General features: G+C 38.6%; 1 protein-coding gene across 1 annotated transcript in view; it reads left to right on the forward strand.

Moving 5' to 3' along the window:
- Positions 1 to 15,481: 15,481 nt before the first annotated feature.
- The window catches only part of LOC306878683 (protein kinase C alpha type-like), a 155,244-nt gene continuing 143,485 nt past the window's right edge, over positions 15,482 to 27,240 (forward strand). Inside the window, exons 1-2 of the mRNA XM_079431167.1 lie at positions 15,482 to 15,844; positions 16,625 to 16,656. Coding sequence (XP_079287293.1) covers positions 15,675 to 15,844; positions 16,625 to 16,656 — 202 coding nt within the window. The 5' untranslated portion in view covers positions 15,482 to 15,674. The remainder of the gene's footprint in view (positions 15,845 to 16,624; positions 16,657 to 27,240) is intronic.

Here is a 27,240-nt window from a genome sequence, read left to right on the forward strand (position 1 = left end):
CATGAGTCCGTGCTGCAGCGACTGTCAAGAGTGGCTCGACGGTGTTTAGTGTCCCGCAGCAGCAGAGAGCCGTCAGCACAGCTGAAGAGATCTGCATTCAAATACACTCAATAAAGCAAACGCCCCAGCAAAAGTAATTACCATGAATGTGTCCGGGGGAAATAGTAAGGACTCGCCATCTCCTCGTTAGACCGCCTTTAGAGAAAAGTGCATCTTCACGGATAACGATTATATTAAAGAGTTTTTGTTTTCATTTTGATTTATTTCGTTAAGTAGTAATTTAAAGCTTTCTATAGATATATTTATCATGTCTGTGAGGCATGTTCAAGTTCAAGTTCAAGTTGAGCTTTATTGTCATTCCGCTACATGTGGGGACATACAGTGGAACGAAATGTCGTGCCTCGCAGGACCACGGTGCTACATAAATACAGACATACAACAATGAAGTAAAAAACACTATAAACCTATACACAACTAACCTACTGACAGATTTAACTACAAGTATACTAATATATAAGTATTTACCCTATACAAACTAAAAAATAAAAGAAAAAAAATACAAACTATACGAATGCTTCACATAAATATTACCCTATACAAACTAAAAATAAAAGATAAAATGTTTCAGGAGGTAGGGGTTTGCTTGGGGTTTCAGAGGGGGTGGGGGGTGGTCCATGTTTTCAGGAGGTAGGGGTTTGCATGGGGTTTCAGAGGGGGGCGGGGTGGTTTGAGTTCAGGGCTCTCACAGCCTGGAGGAAAAAGCTGTTGAGCAGTCTGGCGGAGCGGGCTCTCATGCTCCGGTACCGTCTTCCTGATGGTAGGAGGTGGAAGAGACTGTGGGAGGGAGGAATGGGTGGAGTCCTTCACGATGCTGTTGGTTTTGCTGGAGCATCGTGTAAGGAAAATGTCCAGGATTGAGGGGAGAGGGGCACCGATGATCTTTGCAGCTGTGTTCACTGTCCGCTGGAGGGTCTTGCGGTCAGCAGCACTGCAGTTCCCGTACCAGACAGTGACGCAGCTGGTCAGCACACTCTCAATGGTGCCTCTGTAGAATGTGGTGAGGATGGGTGGAGGGAGACTTGCTCTTTTCAGCCGGCGGAGAAAGTGTAGGCGCTGTTGTGCCTTTTTGGAGAGTGACATGGTGTTGGTGGTCCAGGTGAGATCCTCTGTGATTTTGCACCCCCAGGAATTTAGTGTTGCTGACTCTCTCCACAGTCGAGCTGTCGATGTATTCGCTGACTTTCGGTTCAGTTTTGTGAAGCACTCCTGTTCAAGATAAAAGCATGATGTTTTGTTGATATTGTGAGTGCACAAAAATAAAAGTAGACCCTTTACAGTTCTGAATGATGTATTATTCTTACCTTTATGAGCAAAACTTACGGCGTAAGTTGTTTCCAATGAAAAAAAAATTGCAATTGATTGCGCTGGTGCCTCCATGTCCTGCGCTTTAGCTTCCGCACAAACTGGATGCAGCGCACATTTATCTAGGTTTAACATTTAAACATTGTTATATGCTTGAACTGTTTTAGTATATCTATAGATTTTATTTTAGGCAAGTCATGATGATTTTTGAAGGCTAAATTGATCAAACATAAGCTATGATCAGCCTGCCTGTCTGCCGCTGGCCGCTTGGTCATTACTTTAAGAAAGAAAAAGCGTATTTAATGAACAAAAAATGCTCCAAACGTTTTTTTCTAAATGAACTTAATAAAAAGCCGAAACTAAATATAAACACTTTGCCATTACATACAAAATTAAACTATTTTAATAGCTGAAACATGAGCCGTTTTGGGAGACGGGGGGGTGCACTATAGTACATTTTGTCATTTTAGAATGTTAAGTTCTACTTCTGTAGTTATTTTGGTGAAAGTAACTCAAAAGTAATACAGGAGTCATGTAACGCATTACAATTCTGAGACAGTAATATTGTAAGGTAAGGAATTACTTTTAAATAACAGTAACAAGTAATCTGTAATGTATTACAGTTTGGAAGTAACTTGCACAACACTGTACATATTACAGACAGACAGACAGACAGACAGACAGACAGACAGACAGACAGATAGATAGATAGATAAATAAACAGACAGACAGACAGAAAGATAGAAAGATAGATAGATAATAGATTATTTTTAATTTATAAAATTATAAAAATAAAAATTATAAAATAATTCTTATTTTATTTTTATTTTTTGCAGATTTTATACTGCAGCTGTTCTTTATTACAGCCTAAGAACATAGAAGACCATTCAATAAATTTTCTTTAACAATGTCAACAGAATAAAACGAGGGGTGAGAACCAGAAAGGCGTAAGTGATATTTCACCAACTTTACAGGAGAGCCAAAACAAAAATGTTACCATAGTTTGATCTGACTCTGTGTACTGATTTCAATTGTTTATAATAAAAATTTGTACACTCATGGATGACAGTACTTTTGCCAGTAGAAAGAGCTCATTAAGAGCTTTCATTTGATATATACACTCACTGGCCACTTTATTAGGTACACCTTGCTAGTACCGGGTTGGACCCCATTTTGCCTTCAGAACTGCCTTAATTCTTCGTGGTATAGATTCAACAAGGTGTTGGAAACATTCCTCAAAGATTTTGGTCCATATTGACATGATAGCATCACGCAGTTGCTGCGGATTTGTCGGCTGCACATCCATGATGCGAATCTCCCGTTCTACCTCATCCCAAAGGTGCACTATTGGATTGAGATCTGGTGACTGTGGAGGCCATTTGAGTAATGTGAACTCATTGTCATGTTCAAGAAACCAGTCTGAGATGATTTGAGCTTTGTGACATGGTGCATTATCCTGCTGGAAGTAGCCATCAGAAGATGGGTACACTGTAGTCATAAAGGGATGAACATGGTTAGCAACAATACTCAGGCTGGGGCGTTTAAACGATGTTCAATTAGTACTAAGGGGCCCAAACTGTACCAAGAAAATATCCCCCACACCATTACACCACCCTTGAGACAAGGCAGGATGGATCCATGCTTTCATGTTCTTTACGCCAAATTCTGACCCTACCATCTGAATGTCGCAGCAGAAATCGAGACTCATCAGACCAGGCAACGTTTTCCAATCATCTATTGTCCGATTTTGGTGAGCCTGAGCGAATCGTAGCCTCCGATTCCTGTTCTTAGCTGACAGGAGCGGCACCCGGTGTGGTCTTCTGCTGCACGTGTTGTGCGTTCAGAGATGGTATTCTGCATTCCTTGGTTGTAACGAGTGGTTATTTGAGTTACTGTTGCCTTTCTATCATCTCTAACCAATCTGCCCATTCTCCTCTGACCTCTGACATCAACAAGGCATTTTTGTCCACACAACTGCCGCTCACTGGATATTTTCTCTTTTTTGTACCATTCTCTGTAAACCCTAGAGATGGTTGTGCGTGAAAATCCCAGTAGATCAGCAGTTTTTGAAATACACAGACAAGCCTGTCTGGCACCAACAACCATTCCACGTTCAAAGTCACTTAAATCGCCTTTTTTCCTCATTCTGATGCTCGGTTTGAACTTCAGCAAGTCGTCTTCACCACATCTAGATGCCTAAATGCATTGAGTTGCTGCCATGTGATTGGCTGATAAGCAATTTGTGTTACCATGCAATTGAACAGGTGTACCTAATAAAGTGGCCGGTGAGTGTAAAAATTTATAAAATAAATTTAAAATAAATTAAAAGGACTGTAAAGAAGACAATAGCGAACTAATCAGCCTACATTGTGGCAAAGTCCTTTGAACCAAAATCTCATTAAATCACGCTGAATGGACAGGAAAACTGAGACAGTGATTTTGATATTGCAAGACTTTTGCAAGCCGTAGATGTATCCTTTCTAGCCACAACCATGTTTAGTAGTGCAGAACCTTTTCATTACCAAACAGAACCAGTGATGGCAAACACAGTATGTAACCCCAGCCAGACTCTGTGATATTACAGGTAAAGACTTTAACATAAATATATTTTGCTGGGAGCCACAGCCATTCAGCTGAAACATTTAAAAATTTAAAGATAAGCAATATCAATAAAATTCTATCTGAAGAACAGTATTTTCCCCTTCCGTCTATATTTATATTTGATTTTAAAGCACAAGTTAAGGCAAAGTCCTGTTTAATATGGTCATGACAAATCAAGTCAAATCAAGTCAAGTCAAGTCAATATTATTTGTATAGCACTTTTAACAATGCAAATTGTGTCAAAGCAGCTTTATATCGGCTTGATATAAAGCTGGGTGGCTTTATATCAGCTTTACAGTATTTAGACGGGGAAATAGTTTGACAAAATAGTGTCATTCTCCTCTGGCCAGACAAAATCAGCAGTTTAAATCTAGGCTAAAGCAGAATCAGATTGTGCAAAGGACTCATCTGGTTCCTGTGGTCTTGTCCCGATGGCCGTCTTGGAGATGGGGTCTTCACTGGGGATCAGTCTCTGGGGCTCATCTAGGTGTCCTGGCTGTAGAGATCATCTCTAGGTGCTGATCCACCATCTGATCTGGATACTTTCTGGATCTGGGTGGCTACGGTGACCTCGGAATAAGAAAGAAACGGACTAATATTAGCATAGATGCCATTCTTCTAACAATGTAACAAGTACATCAGGTGTTTTGGGAAGTGTTCCTGGTTCCGGTTGACCTAATTAATGCAGCCTAACAATCCTTTAACGGATTTGAATTATAGAAATGCGATAGTGTATTATGTGTAAACCAGGTTAAAGAGATGGGTCTTTAATCTAGATTTAAACTGATAGAGTGTGTCTGCTTCCCGAACAGTGTTAGGTAGATTGTTCCAGAGTTCGGGCGCTAAATAGGAAAATGATCTCCCACCCGCAGTTGATTTTGATAATCTAGGTATTATCAAATGGCCAGAGTTTTGAGATCGCAGCGGACGTGAAGGACTATAATGCGATAAGAGCTCACTCAAATACTGAGGTGCCAAACCATTCAGGGCTTTATAGGTAATTAGCAAGATCTTAAAATGTACACAATGTTTAATGTTCCTTGATCTTTCAACATATAGTTCATTGTAGTTTAAGAACAAACTAACTTTCAGAACCCAAACCTTCTTCCTCAGTGCCCTCACTGAAACCAAGCTGCAAAAGACTTGCTCTCTACTTCCTCACTCTTTGTAACAGAACTGTTTGTTTAGTTTCCTTTTTGTCCTTATTTGGTTCTTCCTGTTTTAGTTTCTGACCTAGTTCTGTTAATTAGTTATATGCATCACCTGTGTTTGATTCAATTATCTTGTTTTCTCGTTTGTTCCAGCCCCTTTATAAGTCCTCAGTTCTGCCTTTGTGTTGGTCTGATCTTAAGTTAACATATGTCAAACGTGTGTTGAGGCTGTTCATTAAAGATTCCTATTTTTGTTTACTCTTTCGTCGTGCGCTTTTCATCCACAACCACAGACCGTTACACTCCTTCTAACACATCAGCATAGGACTGTTTCCACAGCAACACATTAAATGGCTGCTTCCTTCCTGCCATAACTTAGAGCCTAGTAAATGAAATAAGAAACACTAAGGGTACTCTTAAGGGTTGTGTCCACAGAACATGCTCTACCTTTGTTTTTAATTGTAAATACTATATTGATGTTTTTGACCATTGGGACAGACCTTTTACATTTTTAAGACACTGTTTCAAGTTAAAAAGAGAGTAGTAGGAGTTCGGCAGTCATTCTACTGGCCCAGCTCCAGTCCACACAACCAGTTTTCCCTCAACCCACAAAGAATGACAGCCCTGTACTGACCAGATCTGGATTAAAGACAAGGGCCTAAATTGGGCCAAAGCTGGTCCAAGTCTCAATTTGTTGTATGTGTATTTCTTTTACTTGCCATTATCTGTTTTTATAATGTTTTGGCAGAATTCTATGAAAACACAATCATGCCAATAAAGTACATTAAATTGAATTGCAACTCAATTCACAATTCACAAATCATACACCTGAAGAAATAAGCTAAACAGCCTGGTCTCATTGTACATAGGTGGTGGAAGCCAGGCACAACCTAATGCAGGGCTTGTAGTTGTAACATACATGGGATGTCCAAAATCACCCCCTTACCCTTAAATATGGCACTATTTGAGGGATCAACCATTTTGCAGTGATGTGTCCAAAACCACAGAGAAGTGCATTATTGAGTGTATTCATTCAATACCATAATGCACCACGATAATGAGCGTACAACCAATTTATACTCAGTGGCAGAGAATAACCATAATGTACCCATAATGCACTGTGAGGGTCGTGCTAAATAAATCACCCATCCATTAATTTTCCAAATCACTTTTCCAATGTGGATACAACATAATATCATACAGGTATAAATTGTGTTTTAACTAATTATTAAATAGCTTAATTAAGGTTAGTTTCCATGACAGAAGGTGCATCCCAAATCACATATTTATACACTATTCTGCTGTACAAAGGCAAAAGACCTTGATATTGATATTTTTGGAACATTCAAGAAATCCTTTATCATGTGCATACGTATCTTTAGTCAATTTCGTTGTTTTTCCAAGAAAATAATGGGTCGTCTTAACCGTAACTTCAAAAAGCCCCAGAGAAACCAAGCCAGAACTCTGTATAACACCAGTTGTCGCTCTTTCACTTTGTTTGGAGCACTCAAATTGAGTTATGGCTTTCTGCCTTTATTTAGCCACACGTCAATATGAAGTTACGGTGCCGGAACAGCTTCCAGGTACCACAGATAGATGAAGTGAGAGAGAAGTGTTTATAACATTTGAAATATGCATATTTTTCTTACAAAAACGCATGGGTTCGCTAAGGAGGCCTTTATTCACCCCCCAGAGCGGTGTGAGGCACGTTTTATTATGGATGCGCATGCTTTATTTGACGTCTTTTGGACTATTGAACAAAAACACCCAGCCACTGCAATGATAAAGCTTGAAATAGCTATGACAATTTTTAATATAACTCCGATTGGATTCATCTGAAAGGAGAAAGTACGGTGGCCGAGAGAGCTTCAAATAGAAAAAATTCCTGCAAATTAAGAAAACAACTTTCGTCAATTTGACAACATACGCGTTGCAAATGCTCACAACACAACCAAACAAAGAAACACACTGTAAATGTAATTGTATTGTGAGCATTTGCGGTGTGTTTCTTTATTGGTTTGTGTTGTGAGCACTTGCACCACCAGCTGTCAAACTGATGAAGATGTTTTGTTGATTTGCTGGTGCTTTTTCTATTTGCATGTGTTTTCTGAAGTTGCAGCGCGTTGAGCTCTCTCGGCCACCATAAGAAAGTCAAATACACCTGCCTCGAGGGTGAGTAAATCATAGGCTAATTTTCTTTTTTGGGTGAACTAACCCTTTAATCCATTTACATTTACATTTATTCATTTAGCTGACGCTTTTATCCAAAGCGACTTACAATTGCTATATACAATTGTATATGTCAGAGGTCGCACGCCTCTGGAGCAACTAGGGGTTAAGTGTCTTGCTCAGGGACACATTGGTGTCTCACAGTGGATTCGAACCCAGGTCTCTCACACCAAAGGCATGTGTCTTATCCACTGCGCCATCACTAATCCAACTGAAATATTGTGGAAGGAGCTGAAGCAAGCAGTTAATAGGACGAAACCCATCATCACAGAGCTGAAGCGGTTTTGTACTGAGTAATGGGATAAAACTACTACAGGAGTGCAGGACTGATCAGCAATTACCAGAAACTTAATCTGCAGTTATTGCTGCAAAATGGGGTCAGACCAGATACTGAAAGCAAAGATTCACATACTTTTTCAATGCAGACATGTAACAATGGATAATTTTTCTTAATAAATAAATGACAAAATATTTTGTCTCATTTGCTTGATTGGGTTCTCTTTGTCTACTTTGAGGACTGCAGAAATCTGATGTTGTTTTGGGTCATGTTTATGCAGAAATATAGAAAATGTATAATTATGTGTAATCCGGTAGATTATGTTAATGCATATTTGTGATGTAATTACTAATAGACTACAAATTAAATACTACCCAGCACTGTTTGTGAATTATAATCTGTATCAGAAATGTGTTTTTATTGTAATATTTGTTGACTAAGTTTGGTTGAGTAGCCTGTTGTGCCCCCTACAATCTGCCACATGTTCTGCACTGCTAAACACTTTATTTGTACTGCATGTTCCGTTTTAATCAAACAAAATATTATAGTTCTCCGCACACACAATTACTGTGTTTTTATTGAGCACCGTTTGGTCTTGTTACTTCAGCGGCTGTTATGATCGCCACATTCATTAGAACATTTGACGTTTGAGTTGGCAAGTGATTACAAGGTGACTATGCACTTTACACAGTATTAAGCACATTTACAATGCAGGCAAAACACTGCTGCTGCTGCCACCAAAGTTTGATAAGGCTCAATATCTGACTATAAACTGCTTTAATCTGCAGCAAGAGATACAGGGGAATGACAAGTTAGCAGGTTAGTTGTGTAGTGTAAGTTACAATGGCAATGAACACAGCTAAAAACCAATCCATCTTCTTGAACCCGAAAAACCGGAGTTTTCTCAAAATAACCTGGGCAGCCACTGAAACTATAGCTTACTGGTCTTTACTGGTCTTATTACTCTTCCGGGTTCGTGGGTAAACGGGCCTCGTTGCGGGTGATGGACTTGAAAAGGCGGCAGCCACGGGACTGGGATCAGTAGGTGGCACATCCTCCATTTCGCCGACATCATAAGAAGATCCCGCAATCCATAAAGCGAAGTTTACGTACTGCTCTAAAGACCAGTAGGGATCACTGTGTGGCATTAGACTCCGGATTTCCTCCTCCAGTCCAACTCTAAATCCCTCCATCAACGTGACATCGCTGCACAGGGCCCGGTAACTGGAGGCGAGGAACTCCTCCGAATACTCCTCCACACTTCTGCCATTTTGGAAGAGGAAGATGATACATCCCCCAGTGAGGTTATCCTCTTCCCTGGGCCGCACGTTTATGGAGGCAATCTCCAACCTCATCTTCGGTTATAGGTCCGATCTTCTGTAATGGAACGGGTCTGACACAGATGGTAAGTGAAATGATAAGGTGTTTATTTACAGGGTGTTACAGTGAATTGCAATCGTGAGGAGTCTTCGGATGTGGTGAGTGTCACTTCGTGAGGTTAAAGGAGAACAGAATGTCAATAGTAATCCGTCTTTCTGATGTTACAGATCCTGGGGATTGGCCGCGGCAGAGCGGCAGAGAGGTGCGGAGAGCCGATCAAGCCACCGGAACAGACGAGGAGGATGACTGGAATGGATAAGACAGAAGGTAAGTAGGGACAGGTAAGTAATCGCAGGTAGAGATACTCAGCTTTGTCAAGCAGTAGAGATGGTCCATGGAGTAATCCTGTTACGTCAAGATCGGACGATCAAGTGAGCTGAGGGAAGTGCTTTTATGAGTGAGGTGATGGGAGATTGATGAGGTGCAGGTGCGGGTGATGATTGGAGATACAGGTGACAGTGATGAGTGACGGGGAAGACGGGCCATACTGTGACAGATTGAGAATGATTTTGATAGATTTTTAAACATTTTCTTAGACACGTGAAATCACGGAAGAAAGCAGATTTACATTAACTCTTATCTCGTGTCTGCTGAAAACTGCATTATAGCCTACATTGTGACAATTCGATTAATGGCGTTAAAATATGAGAAATTTTAAAAGACCAGTAATAGTTTGCTTTCCTGAAAATTAATGTCTGTTATTTAACTAAACGGTTGGCAAATATTGCTGAATTGTCTCGACATATTTAGCTGCTAACATCTTACCTCAGCCCGCATTCACGTGCAGCTCAGCGTCTGTGAATAGTAAACCCCGCCTTCTTCACTCTGATTGGCTGTTTCAAACATTTTGACATTGACGAGCGCTTTTGAGCCGCTGCACTGAGCTGGAGCATGCTAAATTAATTAGAATTATTTAGAATGCCCTGGGCCATTCGTCTGGGCCGATGAAGGATATACGTACATGTACTACAATCCATATTTTATATATATTACGCAAAGGGCCGGCCCACATTGTACAGCGGCCCACCGGGAAAACTCCCGGTGCTCCAGATGGCCAGTCCGCCACTGGTCTCAACTCTGATTGGTCGTCTTGTTCACGATCTGGGGTGGGACTTCTGAGAATACTTCTTATCAGACTAAACCATTTTTCGGGAGGGTAGAGGGTAGACAATTTCTTTAACCAAATTGCATGCTTTTTTGTGGTTTTCATAATATCTTAGTTATACAACTACTAAAATATTAGAATTATTCACAGAACATGGGCCTATATAGTATAATTCCTGGATTTTGTGGGGCCCCCTGGGCGGTGGGGGCCCCTAGAATTGTCCCCACCTTTCACCCCACTAGCAACGGCCCTGTGTATCAGTATATTAAATCTGTGAAACATCTGCACGCTGAGTCAGTGATAGTAAACACAAGAAATAAATGGTTTTATTTCTGATGTACTCCACGTTTTGGGGAAGTTGTGGCCTAATTGTGGACTATGGTATAAGTAAATTCAATTCATGTTACAATGTTAGAAATAAAGAACAATAAACATAATGCATTTTACCGTTGCACTTATCTGTACATAGTAAATGCAGTTATTTTTAATTGAAATATTGTTGACATCCTAAACGTGATTTAGCAAAAACAAACAAACAAAAACAAAAAAAACAATAACGTTACCACTTTAACATGTCTTGCAATATCAAGACATGAGTGCAAAGGTTCTGCGCGATCCTCTTGTTCAGTATTCTCGGGGTCTGAATTGAAATGGCAATATTGATAAACTTGCTGTTTTGGCAAGGGGCGGGGCAGTACTGAAACGCCGTCTAAGCTGTTCGCCAATCACAACACACTGGGACAGCTAACCAATCACAACTCATTTAGTTTTTCGGAAGGCGGGCCTTCATCAAACCCGGAACTAATCAAGCCGTTTGTGCCAGGCTGGGGAGAAAGGTATTGTAATAATGCAAATTTTCTAACCACCAAGCATGAGAGCATGTTCTAGTACATCCCCAAAACAAAATAAAGGCTTTGTAAATGAGCATAATAGGACCCCTTTAAAAAAGCACGAGGATACGTAACAACATCATTTTGTGACAGACCAGCAGAGGGATTGTTGGCATAAAAGAACAATGAGTGATTTCAATAAACAAAAAGTTCATTTTAAGTGTTTTGCATTGTCTGACTATAACATTATTGGCTGATTTTGCTCTATTTCGTCAACGAAAATAGTTTAAAACAAAGTCACAGCCGAGCCGCTGCGCATCTCCATTCAAACACAGTGGTGTTTTGTTTATGAATGAATCTGTGTTTTTAAATGAATCTAGGGAGTCAATAATTCAATTACCCATTCATAAAGACAGTCACTTGCTTGATTCTTGAACCAATCAGCCATTTGAATGAATCAATTGAATTAATGATTCAGTGATAAAATTGCCGCCACCTAATGGCAGTTTTAGTTTCATTTTTAAAGTATCATTTCAGTTATTTAGCCTAAATAATAGAATGTTTATATATTTTATATAAATTTTATATTTAAAAAAATAATCTCAACATGAATTTATGAATTTAATTGCACTCATGCCACCTCTGAGCCTCATTAAATGTATGTAAATATACCTACTTGCAACTTTTGTGTTCTTCTGTGCCACCTCTTTAGTACAAATTAATTTGGTTAATTTTGTACTGATTTTATTTGATTGGTAACTTATTCTTATTATTCCATTGTTTTAATTAGTTTTTTTTTTTTAAATGCCATTCCAAAGTAAAAAAGAAATGCCCCTGTAAATCACCATCACGAATCCGGTCTATGAACTTCCACGCTTTTACCACCAGAGGTCACCCACTCTTGCACTACACTAACTGTTGCACTTCACCCCGGACTACAGTTCCCATCATCCATTGCACTGATTACACACAGCTGATTCCAATCAGACATACTACATAAACCATGGACTTTCCTCTTTCTCACTGCCGAGTATTGTTTGTACTGTTGCTGTTTTAGCGTAACTACTCTACGGAGCATTTTCGTTAGTTATTGTTCAGTTACATAGTCCTATTCTTAGTCTAGTTTTGCCTTGCCTTGTCTCTGGTCCTTCGATTCTCACCTGTGTATTTTGGATTTACCGTTTGCCTGACCCTGTCTTGGATACTGTTTGCCCCATCTTGGACTATTGCTCGTGTACCTGGATTATCTCTCTTCGTTTTGCCCTCTGGATTTTATTCACTGATCGATGACCCACGCTTGACCTTATTCTTTGTCTTACATATACTAGTTTGCCACTGTTTGACCTATACCTGTTATGGCCACGGTTTGTAATAAAGCTCTGCAGATTGATCTGAACACTTCCTCTGTTCTCTCCATAACACCAATGAGCACCAGTGCCTTTATAAATACACCCGTGTACCACTCTCTGCTTCTGTTTTTTGTTAATGATTTTCTCATTTCATGTTGCTCATGTTGTTGCTACTTTTATTAATGTTTTGTGACAAAGAGCTATTTGGTGTTTTTTTGTTGTTGTTGTTAAAATTTGTTTGTTTGTTTGTGATTAACAAACAAACAAAACAAAACAAAAAGTTTGTAACGACTTTTAACCAGTAGGCTATAACAAAAATGTTTGAAAAACATTGCCTGTGTCCAGGGGCGCATTAATGCACGGGCTTCAAGGGGCTGAGGCCCAGGGGCCTACACTGGAAAGAGGGCCCATTGGCTGCAGGGAAATTATATTTTTCTAATAATCATTTATATGGGAATTTGCAGCAGTGACAACAGCGTTCTGTAAACAAACTCACACACTCATTTTTAGCGAAGCCCTGGCCGGAGTTGCCTATATAGTGAATGATTCAGTTAAGGTTCCCCCCACACAGTTTGTATAGTTGGTATGTTCCACGTGTTGCACCGATATACTGTAAGTGGAATGCACAATCAATGCATCTGCTTATTTCGCTAGTAAAGTAACGTTAGCCCAGCACAAAAATGTTTGTATGTTAACGTGCAGATTAACAAGAGAAACAACCGTTAGCAATCACCAAATAGCCGACGTTTATGCCAACATGTTGTGTTGTTTCGTTCTACTAAATCAAAATCAGAATCAGAATGAGCTTTATTGGCCAAGTATGTTTACACATACAAGGAATTTGTTGTAGTGACAGAAGCTCCACAGTACAACAGAAAGGACCGGACACAGATAATAAAATAATAATATACAAATATCCAAATAGGCAATGTACAAAGCAGCAAAAACACAATATATAATATAGACAACTATGTATGTACAGGTCAAGTATGTGCAAATTAGAAATGATAAAAATAAAAATAAAATAAGTGAGTGTGGTGAATGGATACTGTATTATAGTTGTGTGTTCCACGTTTATTATTGAGTGTTCATGAGATGTATTGCCTGAGGGAAGAAACTGTTCCTGTGTCTGGTCGTTCTGGTGCTCAGAGCTCTGTAGCATCGACCAGACGGCAACAGTTCAAAGAGGGAGTGTGCTGGATGTGAGGGGTCCAGAGTGATTTTACCAGCCCTTTTGCTCACTCTGGATAAGTATAGCTTTTGGAGACTGGGGAGGGTTGTACCAATGATTCGCTCAGCAGTCCGGACTACTCTCCGTAGTCTTCTGAGGTCATATTTGGTAGCTGAGCTGAACCAGACAGTTATTGAAGTGCAGAGGATGGATTCAATGATGGCGGAGTAGAACTGTTTCAGCAGCTCCTGTGGCAGGTTATACTTCCTCAGCTGGCGAAGAAAGTACAACCTCTGCTGGGCCTTTCTGACAATGGAGTCTATGTCAATATCCCACTTCAGGTCCTGAGAGATGGTGGTGCCCAGGAATCTGAATGGCTCCACCTGCAGTCACAGTGCTGTTCATGATGGTGAGTGGGGGGAGAGCAGGGGGGATTCTTCTGAAGTCCATGATCATCTCCACAGTTTTGAGCGTATTAAGCTCCAGGTTGTTAAGACTGCACCAGACAGCCAGCTCTTTAACCTCCTGTCTGTGAGCAGACTCGTCACTGTCCTGGATGAGGCCGATCAGTGTGGTGTCGTCTGCAAACTTCAGGAGCTTGACAGAGGGGTCTTTAGATGTGCAGTCTCTGGTGTAGAGGGAGAAGAGCAGTGGGGAGAGTATGCAGCCCTGAGGAGCTCCAGTGCTGATGGTACGAGTGCTGGATGTGAATTTACCAAACTTTACTAACTGCTGTCTGTCTGTCAGGAAGCCGTTGATCCACTGACAGACAGAGGTGGGGACGGAGAGCTGGGTTAGTTTATTCTGAAGGGTTTCCATGATGATGGTGTTAAAAGCGGAGCTGAAGTTCACAAACAGGACCCTCACATAAGTCCTTGGTCTGTCCAGATGCTGCAGGATGAAGTGCAGTCCCATGCTGACTGCATCATCCACAGACCTCTTTGCTCTGTAGGGGGTCCAGTAAGGCACCAGTGATGTCCTTCAGATAAGCCAAACCAAGTCTTTCAAATGATTTCATGGCTACAGACGGCTGATGCAATGGCTGATGATGAATAATAAATATGTAGGGGTTTAAATCATACCTGTTAACTCACATTTCTGCCAGGAAAGTTTTGATGGCATTTTCTTTTCATATTACCTCCTTATAAAGCCTGTAATAACGTAGTGTTTACTTTATGTGACGGCTATAATTCTGATGTTGCTAAGAGCCACCTTGTGGCAAAGAGTGAATTTGCATATTCACTTATATTCACATTTTACGCAGAACAGTGTTGTGTATGTTAACTGGCATATTAACAAGAAAACAAATCGAAATTTGACATAAATCATTGTCAGGAAGCTTTAAAAAAAAAAAAAAAAAAAAAAAAAAAAAAAAAAAGGTGTTCTGGGGTAGGGGGGCCTGACAATTGCGGTCAAACAGAATTTGAATCATAACATTTGAATTTGAATTACTTTTGAATTATAATTAGTAGGTTAACGTGTACAACAACCGAGAAAGCAAAAAAAAAAAAAAAACTTTATATTATTTATCTCACAGTCATTCATGTCATGTTTATTATCAACTTTTACCATAATCCTTATGGCAATGCAATGAAATTAAGTAGCCACACCCAATATAAAAATACATTCATAGATAATATATTAAAATACAATCATTTCATAGATTACACAACAGCCGTCTGTCAAATGCTCTGTCATTTAAAATAGTGCGTTGTACCCTTTAGCTATAGCTTTGCTTTTACTAAGCCTTTTACTTGTGGTGGTCTATCAGCAAAGTCTTTCTGTTAAGAATTGGGACTGGGGACATCGTGGTAAAGAAGATCATCCTCCACAGAACAACATTATTAAGCAGAGATATGGAATAGCTCAGGATCTACAGGTATGAAAAAAGAGAAGATCCGAAAATCTTGTGGATTTCTCACCGAAACATGCAGACAGGTTTCTTGACCGCCGGATGACGCTCACTGCTCGAGACTCATGATCCAGTGGGGCGCGTTATTATCCACTCCCAGCAGAAGGACACTTCAGTGACGTCACCTCGAGCGAGAAGGAAACTGAGCGCTCGCGCTAGAAGCTGGAAGCAAGAGAAAGCCTTTCCGCACGCGCGCACACAACTGTTGCTCTACACGGACAAATTGCAAGGCAGAAAAACAACGTTATAGTTATCTGACAGCAACTTCCACATACTCTGCGGGGAATTATTCTCTCCTAATTCTGCAATGGCTGATGTCATACAAAGCAACGAGCAATCCTCATCTGACATTGTAAATCGATTCGCCCGTAAAGGTGCTTTGAGGCAGAAAAACGTCCATGAAGTGAAAAACCACAAGTTTATTGCGAGGTTTTTCAAGCAGCCGACTTTCTGCAGTCACTGCACTGACTTTATTTGGTGAGTAGATCATTTTACACACTAATTATTGCAATATCGGTATAAGTTTAATCATTATTACAGTGTTACTGTAGATCTAGGAGCAAACACTGGTTTAAGCGTTTAAGAAACTCACTGTTTCCACTTTAGCTGTGTTCAGAACGCACATGAATAAACACGTTTAGAGTTTACTGGACTGTCACACAGAACTGCTTCACACAGCTCATGCGCTTTAACTCGCTTTCGTAATAGAAATGTCTTTTGTTTTTGGACAGAACTAAAGCTAAAGTTTGGACAGAACTAAGTTTCAGACTACTGCCGTATTCTGCATGCCTCACGTTTACTGGAATTGCCATGATTTGGGCGTGATCAGTTTGTCCAGGCTAACAGTGTGGCATTCAGCTGCTCAGTCAAGTCATTGCCTCACTCTTGTTGAAGGTTTATAACTTATAAAAGTTAAAATAGGAATTAGGGGCTCAGATGTGAAAAATAATTAACACAGTATTTTTGTATTTAATATTACTTAAAAAAAATATGAAAATGCAGGTGTGGTCTGCTTTAATGATTAAATGTATGGCTCCCTGTAAAAGTCACTGTGAAAGCACATGACCTTTTATTGTTTCCCTATACAGTATGATAATGTACATTGATACCAATCAAACATTAGATGCCATAGCTGTCCATGTACCTTTTAATTAAGGGATTGCTTGTTCAGTGGAAGAGAACTGATAGCTAAAAGCCCATTAAAGGATTTAGAGAGGCAGATCTCTAATGCATGTTTCTCTCTCTCCTCTTCACCAGGGGGTTTGGAAAGCAAGGATTTCAGTGCCAAGGTAAGTCATAGATGGATTTGCATGTCCTGCTTATTTTCTGAACAGTCACTTGTATTGATCCTAATTCAAGGAGATGATGCCGTGGTCCTCAACACAAGACATCATCTTGAAATGTTTCCTTTTCACACATGATCATCTCAGTTGAATGCCACAGAATAAGCAAACATTGAAGATTGTAGTAGTAGTCATTAGTCACTGTTTGTGGTGATTGAGGCCTAAATTAGCAGGCAAAATGTGAGCAATAATGTCTGTCATAAGCATCCCTTAGCTGGTCTTGAGTTAAATTACTCTTGTCTTAAAGACAGAAACCCAATATCTGTTTGGTACCTCGATGAAAAGCCTCTCACACAGAGGGGCGGTTCATCTACAGAAGCTACTTACAGGTATATGAACCACCCATTTGAGTAACATGCTCTTTTAAATGGAATAGAATTTATTTATTTAAAATTTGGATTTTTTTGCCCACATTTTACACTTGTGCAGTCACATTTGATGTTGCTTTGCAGAATTTTCACAATCAGTTTCCCGTGAGGGCAAGGAAGTTCACCATGCAGATTTTGTTCATGTTCAAAATGGTCACACAAATTTGCTACACTGACCAACAGAAAAGCTGCTTGGTTTGAAAGTGACTTCTGTGTGAGCTGTTCTTCATATATCTCAATGCTGTTGACAATGGCAGTCGCTGAAATTTAAATCTTAAAACTGAATACTAATATATAGGAGCATGCAATACACACATATACAGTACAAAACACTCAAATAATTCAGTAAACATCAATTACAAGATAAGATGTAAAATAAAACCCTAATGTACATAACCAATAAGAAAACAATAAAATAAGAAGAAACAATTTTTTTTTTACTGTTAATTTTACATTTTTTTATTTTCATTTTTCACAGTGCTACTGTACACATGCAGTGTGGTCACATACATTATGTTTCCATGTGTTTTTAGTGACTGAATCATAATACATTTACTCCGTTTGTGAATAGACATATATACACTGTATACTCACTAGCTTGCCTTCTGTTTGAATCAATATTAAAGCCAAAACATGAGATTTTCATTCTGTATACATAAGTCAGAGTTTTACTCAACTGATAATGACCCATTTGTAATGCAAATGATAAGGATAAGAATGAGATTATCATGAGTGTATTACTCGTCTCTTGGGCCAGGTGCTGTCAGCAACCTAAGTTGCCAGTCCCTTGATAATTCTGGTGCTTTGGTTGTAGCTATCTCTAGATGTGTGGAATATTATCCTCAGGAGTCTACATTTCACCTGAAAGCTGAGCTTTTAACATGAGATTATCAGCTGTGGTTCAGCTGACAATTCTTGCTTGGCAAAACTAATTTCGAGTCCAGCACCCTGGCCCTGCAGGTCTCTTTTCACATTTATCAGTGTGAGTATCACTGTCGGTAGTGCCAAAAATTTAGCACCAGACCTTAAAAAGAATAGAGTAACATGTGTGTCCTTCTGCTACGGATACATTGCAAGAGACAGAAAGAACATGGGCTGCTCATTTAAGGCAATTTCTTTCCCCCGAGACATACCAAAATGACAAATGTGTTTTCCGTTCTGGTTGCAGGGCATCAGCCCGAGTTGTCCAGCATTAATAGTGGTTATGCAGATGGAATCCATATGAACTATATACAAGTCTTAATTTCTAAGTATAAACTCAAGAGCTGTTCCTACACCCAGATGCAGAATAAAGCTTTCATACAAAAAAAAGAAATGAAATCTGGTGTCAAAGTCACATTTGCAACTAAAATCTTAGGTAAAAATATAAACTGGATGTAGACCTCTGTGTTCTGACGGTTTCTTCATATTGATTACAACATTGCACTAAAGAAGCGTTTATTGAAAAGCTGCTCTGCTTGTGGTGTTCTGCAGATGTAAACTGAAAGCAAAGAAAGCTTCAGGTTCAAGGTGGAAAACCGATTTGTTCCAACTCTCCACTTACTAGTACTTGACATTGTTAGCAGGCATCTTTTTTTTTCCCACTCTCATTTAATGGAACTTCACTGAAGTGGTTTTAAATAATGTGTGTCCGGATTAACACACATACTGTAAATATATGCCGTGTATGAGGTCTACGTTTTATGAATTCCATGAACAAAGTAGATTCTGTTTTGTAGGTCTCGTTTGGAAATATAGCTTTTGTCTGCATCTTGGAGGGAGATCTTGTTTGCGCTCTCATTTTCTCACGTTCATGGCATTTGCTGGTTAGGGTGAATGTCAAAAAAGTGTCCAAGATAAAGAAAATAAAAATATCATTGTAGAAACGTAGTTTAAAATGCATGTGCTTAGTTCCTTTTTTTTCTTTCTTTGTATTCATGTTAGTTTCATTTGGTTTTGAAAACTTACTATTATCTCAAAAATGTGAAAACATCAATTAAAAAGCAATTTTCCACACAACTTGATAACTTGTGTATCGAGTATACACCTCTTAAATATATATTTAAAAACTTTTTTGTATATGTACATGTATATGTACATTACATATGTCATGAATTATGTAAAGAATGATGACGTGCCATTGAGTTATTAGAAAATAATGCACACCCAAGGTGGTGATGCCGTTACACCTCGGGTTTGCATTATTTTCTGGTCAGGGTTTGTCATTTGTTCTGGTTTGTTCTGGTCATCTCTAATTCCGCTAATTCCAACTACTAATTAATTTCAACTACTTCCAAAACTAGTAACGGAGGATTGAGCAGCTGATAGCATACCTAATGCAGTTATTAATTCAAATTCAGTTATTAGAGACAGAGAATCTAAAGTTATTGTGTGTTTTCATGTAATAACTTGTATAATTCATCTGACTCACTGTGATTTCAAATATTTTTAGTAGTCGCCTTCTTTTCAGATAGTTAGTCATTAAATCCTTGGATCCATAAACACTGCTGGTGTCACAATGGTCACAGATATGGAGGTGTACCTTCACCAAACTGAGTGTTCACCAAAAAAAATAAAAATCTTGCTCACAGATAACAGAATGTGTGAGTGGGTGAGTTGTATAGTTTGTAATTAGTCCATCTATTTCCCACAGCCTGACCCATTATAGGCCAGTTTCCAGAATGTTCACAAAAATGGACAGCCAAATAAGACAGTTGCAGGAAAGCGGAGTCATTGCTTCCTCTCATGTGACTTTTCCCTAGTTATCCACAATTACCACCATCAAACGCACGTCATGCCATGCCATTGTGGCACTTTTAGAACTTACAGAGTTGAAGGGAGATAAGAGATTATTGCTTCCATCTGAAACGTAACCCGCCTGTGTCACAGTTTGATTGAAATTGTTACCTTAAAAAAATAAGTGATTTATATGATATCATAATTTAAGCCAGCACTGGGACTGAGGCAGTTCTACTCTGCATGACTGCTGCAGTAACTGCTTTCCCATATCGATTTCACATCTGTTTTATGTTTTAAATTTGCATTGCATTCAGCACAGTACACTTGGATTTCTAGTCATGCGTCCCTCCTATGTGCTCTTTAAAACTTTCATTTTGGGAGCAGTTATTTTTTCTTTTTTAAAATATAATAATTAAAAAAAAAAAAAAAAAAAAGCATATTAGTTGCATTTCCATTAAGTTGTTTGAGTGGATGACAGTGGTATTGGTATCCTTGTGCCCAACTGTAAATAAAAATTAATTAGTGGAAACCAATATGTCACGCAGGTTTAATGTTTGCTTTGTCAGAGTTTATTCGTATTCGTATTAACTCTTAAACTCTTAAGTCAAAAACCACTTAAAGCAAGTGTAAAAACTTTCTTTTCTTTGAAATTTGGCATTTCCATCACTCGTTTCTGATGTGATACTTCAAAATGAGCATAAAAACTGGGGGATGGAAACATAGCTGGTTACATTGAAAATAACGTTAGATTTTTTGGCACTTGAATATGCTTTTCAGCCTAGCAGTTTAAACTGCTGAATTTAGTGATATAAATTAAATGATGGCCTTCAGAAGTGACTTGTAATGATTTTCCATGCAGTATGTCCAATCCCTGCAGTAAAATCGCTTACCACTTACCAAAGTAGTAGAATTGAGCAGGAGTGTCATTACCAATTTTGGATTATATTTCCAAGACGTGGCACAAAGAAGGAAGGAATCAGCTGGAAAAATTGTATAAAGTCTCAATGAGAGACAAAGAGAAGACACAGTGCCACATAGAAAGGAAAAAAAACTAAGAGATAAACTAAGTTTAAGTACAAAGATACATGTTAGAGTGTTTTAATAACCTCTGCAGATGTTCAGATCCTTGATCATTGTTAAGAGCACTTTAATGCAGCATGTGGATTTTTCTGCACTGAACTGCAACTCCATATTTAAGCTGAAATCCTTCAGACATGCATGAGGTGAGCTGCCCTCGTGCTTTTCATGTTAAATCTATATTGTTTGTTCCCTTTAGCATAAGTACACTCTTGTATTTTTTTGAAAATGTACTCAGTAAGATAAATATTGTGACAGCAATTATGTGGAAAATTCCAGAGTACATTGTGGCAACGTTTCGGGGAAATCCGGATTGTAAATTCTTGATTCTGGTTATTTGTTTGTGCACACAATAGGGAAAGACATTTTAGTAATATTGGATTGGGGGGGGGGTTCTCTGTCCACCTGTTTGAAAAAAAGATTGCAATATAAAGGTACTCAATATTACATTTGTATAATTGCAAAGTGTCATGTGGAAAGAGGGGGCCTGTGGCAACAAGGCACTTTCATGCTGTGTTACATTTACATTCAATCCTAGAGGCATGTTTCTTGAGTCTGACAGTGTTAAAGGAAAACAGTAGTTCACCAAAAATTTTAAATTCCTTCATTTACTCAATGGCAAACCTTTTTTTCTGTAGAGCAGACAAGGCGCTATTTATCCAAGCCTTCAAAAAATGAAGGTAAAAACTTGGTACTTCAGACAGAAATTGAACAAGCAAAAAGGGTACACAGGGAACACATTTAAATTCTAATTCTAATTCAAAAGCTGAGAGTAAATATCTATTTTTTTTTCAACACGGAAGTAAGCTATTTTCTGTGAATGTGAGAGACTTTTGATTCATTAGCCACTATAGATAAATAGCTACAAGAATAACAAAGTGCAGTAAAGGTTGAGGTTAATATCTTGACAAATATGGTTGAATTTGGTATGTTTTCCAAATATTTTAGCTTTAAGATTTAAATTTTATCATCAAAAAGAATGTCTAATCTAATTAAATTTAGTTAGATAAAAATATTTATTATATTTTCACTATTAGCAATTAACTATTTATTTTAAATGTTAACATTGTATTTATTTAAATGAAATTAATATATTAATTTACAACATATCATTGAATTATTTTAATAGAATAAAGTGCTTCAGTACAGAGCTTCACAGATTTTTAATTTGTAATTTTTTTTTCAGCCAAAAATGTAATTTTGGTGCATGACTAGATTTTTTCATGTGCATTGACAGCTTTGTCATCTGTTCATGCCTAGTTCATATATTTAACCCAATCCTCTCTGAGAGCTTGTGCTTTTTGGATGATGCTTGTATATGGGAGGATCCAGTCATCTGTACCACCCCTACACCTTCTGAAAAAAGCAGAGCACCGAATGAGAAATCACCAGGAGCGACAGACCATCACATTTCAGATTCTGATATGGACATTTCACTCTAATGGATACTCTCTTTTGTGGGGGGATCAAAGGTATAAACTGTGCTTAAAAGATCAGTGGATTATGTGATAATCCCAAAAAGAGCTTTTGTCATGAAGTTCATAAGCTGTATATTATTTTGAAAGACAGTCATAAAAAAGTCATTATCATTAAACTGCACTCAGCACTAGATGTACTTTGCAATATTGCATTTTTCATTTGTAGCTAGTCAGATAGATTGAAAGAAACAGAAACATACTTGAAATCATCCACGCATTTAGAGAAAATGTTAGTGCTAGTGTGTCAATTCGTTAAAAAAGTAAACTTTTTGAAAAAGTTTTGTTCACATTAATGATTTGGCTTGCTTAAAGCAGCAAATGTTGATCTTAAAGGTCAACACGCATTTGATAATTATTAGCCAAAGGACTACAGAGGAACTTCCTGAACTGGTCTTGCTGTGATGGGACAAAAACCCTAGGACTAGTACATAGAAGCAGCACAAACTCCAGTATCACAAAAGACTGGTTTAAATGACACATGATTTTGTGGGGCCCTATCAGGTGAAATAAAAACTTAAAATTAGAGTAAAATTACAGCTGTTCACAACAACTGAAGTCAGTACCACTTAAAATTAATCTACTCTCCAAATCTTATATCAAATGCTGCTGAAAATATACCAAAACTCAATGTAAATATAGCCTACCTAAACAGGACACCAAGTAACAGTCTGTGATTCTGTGTTGGGTCATTGGAGCACTACAGCAACAGCATTATAGTGCACAATCTGTAGAAAAGCGTTGTAATATCCGCAGCGGCTGTACAGTCAGTCATGCTTCATTTCTGCAGTGGGAATATCATGAAGAGCTAAGGATTAGCATTCCATATATTCACATTGGTCCTATTGAGTTATCCAGTGAGGAAGTGATGTTTAGATGCGAGTGTGGGGTTGGGTGTTTCAGGGAAAGCCGCATTATAAATGCACAGATCAAGCAAAGCTCTGCATTAGTGTATGTTACTGGTATGTGTGCCTGTGCAAACACATTAGCCGTGTAATACATCCGTAATTGTGTGTGTGTGTGTGTGTATATATATATATATATATATATAAATATTTTTTTTTAGGATAATATTATTTGATGGGGAAACATGGATTCTAGTCTTTTGAAGGGGAGAGAGAGGTGGTTGGTGGGTTTTTGATGGGAGATAGATATATGATAGTAATTCAACAAATGGAGAGATGAAGGCTTTTGGCTTCCTCTTAAAGCAAATCATCAAAGCAAATGTGCTTGTGCGCTTCTGCTGAGCTGTATTATACTTTCACTGTTCATATTACTTTGCACGATCATTTACGAAGCAGGCATCCCTTTTTCTTTCTGGCCCTGTTTACACCTGACATTAAGATGTGTTTGACTTGATCCAATCACAAGTGTTCTAGGAAAGCACATTACCACATTATTGGCATTAATTATTATGTCTGATTCAAAACTCTGTGGTGAGAACATTATTAAATACTCTATCTCTGGAGCTGTGGTGTGCCTACTTTGATGTTTTCATTCTGATTCAAAACAGTGAAATAGAACCTGAGCATGGATGGTAATGCTTCTGGACAGACATATATTTTGATCAATTCTGTAATTTTGCAGCTAAAAAGTTATGTTAGGGTTGTTTACACACACACACACACACATACACACACACACACACACACATGTTGTGTGGAAAAGTGCAATACAATAAAGAGACAGAAAAGACAGGGGGGAGAGTACTATAGTAGGAAATGATGAGTGTTTAGATAAGAAACTTTTACTAGTCAACACTGGTGATATTAAAAGACAAAACAACTTATCATAGCCTTGATCTATCCAGCGTTGTGTTTCCCATACAATGATGTAATTTGCAGCTTAATAGTACAATACATTGTTGGAAAAAGTTTCCTGAAATAGAAGTATTTTTGTCACACAATTGTTGTTGAAAACACTCTTTTAACTTTAACAGTACAGAACTGTTGTTAATGACATCACACAGGTATTGGAGTAATAACTTCTGCTTATAATTGGTTTGATATTGAACTGCAGGCAGGTTATTGCTGTAAATAAGGAGGACTACTTTGGTGTTTTTGTTCTCCATTGTTTTGAATTATTTACAGATGTTTGGTTCCATGAGGGGTTCCCTCTCACATGGTTTCCCCAGAGTACTGGAGCACATTTACATGTGCTCACTCTTCTTTTCTTTCTATTGAGAAACTTAAAAGTGTAAAATTATATTGGTGTATACATGGAAATATCTCTGGAGTAAACGATATAGATTATACTGCTTATTAAAGTCCACTTCATGCTACCAAGAATCTGTGCTTCTAACTACAGGTCGAGAGCTGTTCCAACCACATTACTTTGTGATGCTATTTGCAAATGTTGGAAGTTTGAACTATGGTTTTGGAACTCGCGGCCATAGTTGGCCAAGAATGCTTTTGGGAAACGCACCCCAAGTTGATTCTCATGTCCTGACATGCACAGAGTTTATGTTTAATGATTTTGCAGATGATGGAGAGACAGCTGCTGTATGCTCAGCAAATTACAAGAGACATATTAGAAAAAGAGGTCTTTTTAAACAAGTAGCCTCGAGACTCATAATCATAAATTTGGTGTGTTATCAGAAGACAAAAGCTTAGGTTGTGAGCGTAGTCAGGGCTTTAGCCCTTCACTGTGATGAAGATTCAGTGAGGTGGAATTACTTTGCCAAAGCAAGCAGATGTGAGGTCCATTGTAACAAAGCTCTACTGCATAGCATAGCAGTACCAAATGTAAACAGTGTGGTGTTAGAATGTTAAAGGGAGTTTGAGTGTTAGGTGAAACTTGGGTGGTGATGGCGCAGTGGATAAGACACATGCCTTTGGTGTGAGAGACCCGGGTTCGAATCCACTGTGAGACACCAATGTGTCCCTGAGCAAGACACTTAACCCCTAGTTGCTCCAGAGGCATATGACCTCTGACATATATAGCAATTGTAAGTCGCTTTGGATAAAAGTGTCAGCTAAATGAATAAATGTAAATGTAAACTTCAGGGCTCCAGAAAAGTGAATAAATAAATCAGTAAAGACTAGGGAGCCATTAGCTCCTTAAAAAACGAATAGACTTTCTAGTAGACTAGCAGAATTCATTTAAACAGACTAGGGTTTTTGTAGTTCAAAACTGAAAGGTGCAGGATTTGCATACCAAAGAGAACATTGACGGAGTGGAGGAATTAAGAAAAAAGAAAGTGACCATGCAAGTGGCTAGACAAGAGTAAATGTTGGTTTGTCTTTTACTTGATGGTGAGAGCTTTGTAAAATTATAGGCTGCAGTACAGATGCCAAGCTGGCCTTTGCTGCTGCTAGACTAGTAAATAATATCAGCTGAATGTATTGTGTTTTTGCATTTGATGTTGATATAAAAGTTCTGCTGACTGTAAGTGACTTTGCAAGTACGTCACCTTATTCTACTAAACCTAAACAAAACAGTCAACTTATATTCTACTATTACTCTAATGGGAGTTAGTTGAACGTAGTTTCAAAGTTAAGCCCGGCTCACACTGTGCGATTTTGGCCACGATTTGGTTGTCTGAGACAAATTTTGAAAATCCTAAAATCCTAAAAGATTCCTATAATTCTAGGCTAAAATCGGTTGTCTAGATCGCTGGTTTGACATGTTCACCGACAGCCGATTAATGGCCGTTGCGATCAATTTTTTCCTCCGATTAAATTCTGGCAGTGTCAGAAGATTTCAGACACTTTCCTGCAGTGTGACATCTCCTACGACGACCGTCAAACCAAGAACCAATAGGAGCACTGAACTTGATGATGCAATTAGCGCGACAACTTCAAACCATTCATTCATTTGTAAAAACAATATATGTACAAAGTAAAGTTTACTTAAAAAGTTTATTTATTAAGGGGCAGGATGTTTAAACTCGAATAACAAAATTACCTCAAGTTCGCTCTGTAGAACTGGAAGTCCATAAAGACCTCTTTTGCCCAGCCATGACTTGCTCCACACACGTCGTCTTTTTCGTTTTTTAACATCAAGGCATGTAATTAATAAAACTAACGCTACACGTTGCTGTTGTTTGCTAGCTACCATGATAGAGAGAGCGCGGGTCGCGTATTGATGACGTAAAACTCCGGACAAGTCTTCTTGAGCATAGACATAATAAATATTTATTATGTCTATGTTCTTGAGTACGTCCGTTTTTGTCGCGTCTTGACTGTCGTACAGTCTGACATTAAGACAACTGAGATCCTACAGTCTGACATGGGGATCATGTTCGTACAGTGTGACATGCAACAATCGCAAAAGACTATTAAAAATCGCACAGTGTGAGCCCGGCTTTACCTACATATACAGTTGTCAACAGAATGTCTAAAGGGGACCATCAAAATAAAGTGTAAGCACACATGGTCATATGAACATCTAGTCATAGAAAACAGACTAATGAATGTGTTGCACTCAGTACGTATGGCCTAAATTTCTTCATCATATGAAAGCATGCAGTTGAGAGGGTGTCAGTTGTCAGATATTCACTGAATGAGCCAGATTTAAACCGCTAACTTATGAGCAAGTGTAAGTCTGTTTTGTCCATCTTTTTCACTGACTCGCGTAAATTAACCAATTCATAAGAGCAGTTGTTGCATAAATATCTCACATTGTATTTTTGCATGCGGTAAACATTGGTGTCTTGATTTTGTTTTGGGGTGTACTAGAACATGCTCTCATGCTTGGTGGTTCGAAAAATGCATTATTTTTTACATAATTTACATTATTACAATACCTTTCTCCCCAGCCTGGCACAAATGGCTCGATTAGTTTCGGGTTTGATGAAGGCCCGCCTTCCGAAAAATGAAATGTTTTGTGATTGGTTAGCTGTCCCAGTGCGTTGTGATTGGCAAACAGCTTAGACAGTTTTTCAGTACTGC

Source organism: Barbus barbus (assembly GCF_936440315.1).
Source record: "Barbus barbus genome assembly, chromosome: 13".
Taxonomy (NCBI): domain Eukaryota; kingdom Metazoa; phylum Chordata; class Actinopteri; order Cypriniformes; family Cyprinidae; genus Barbus; species Barbus barbus.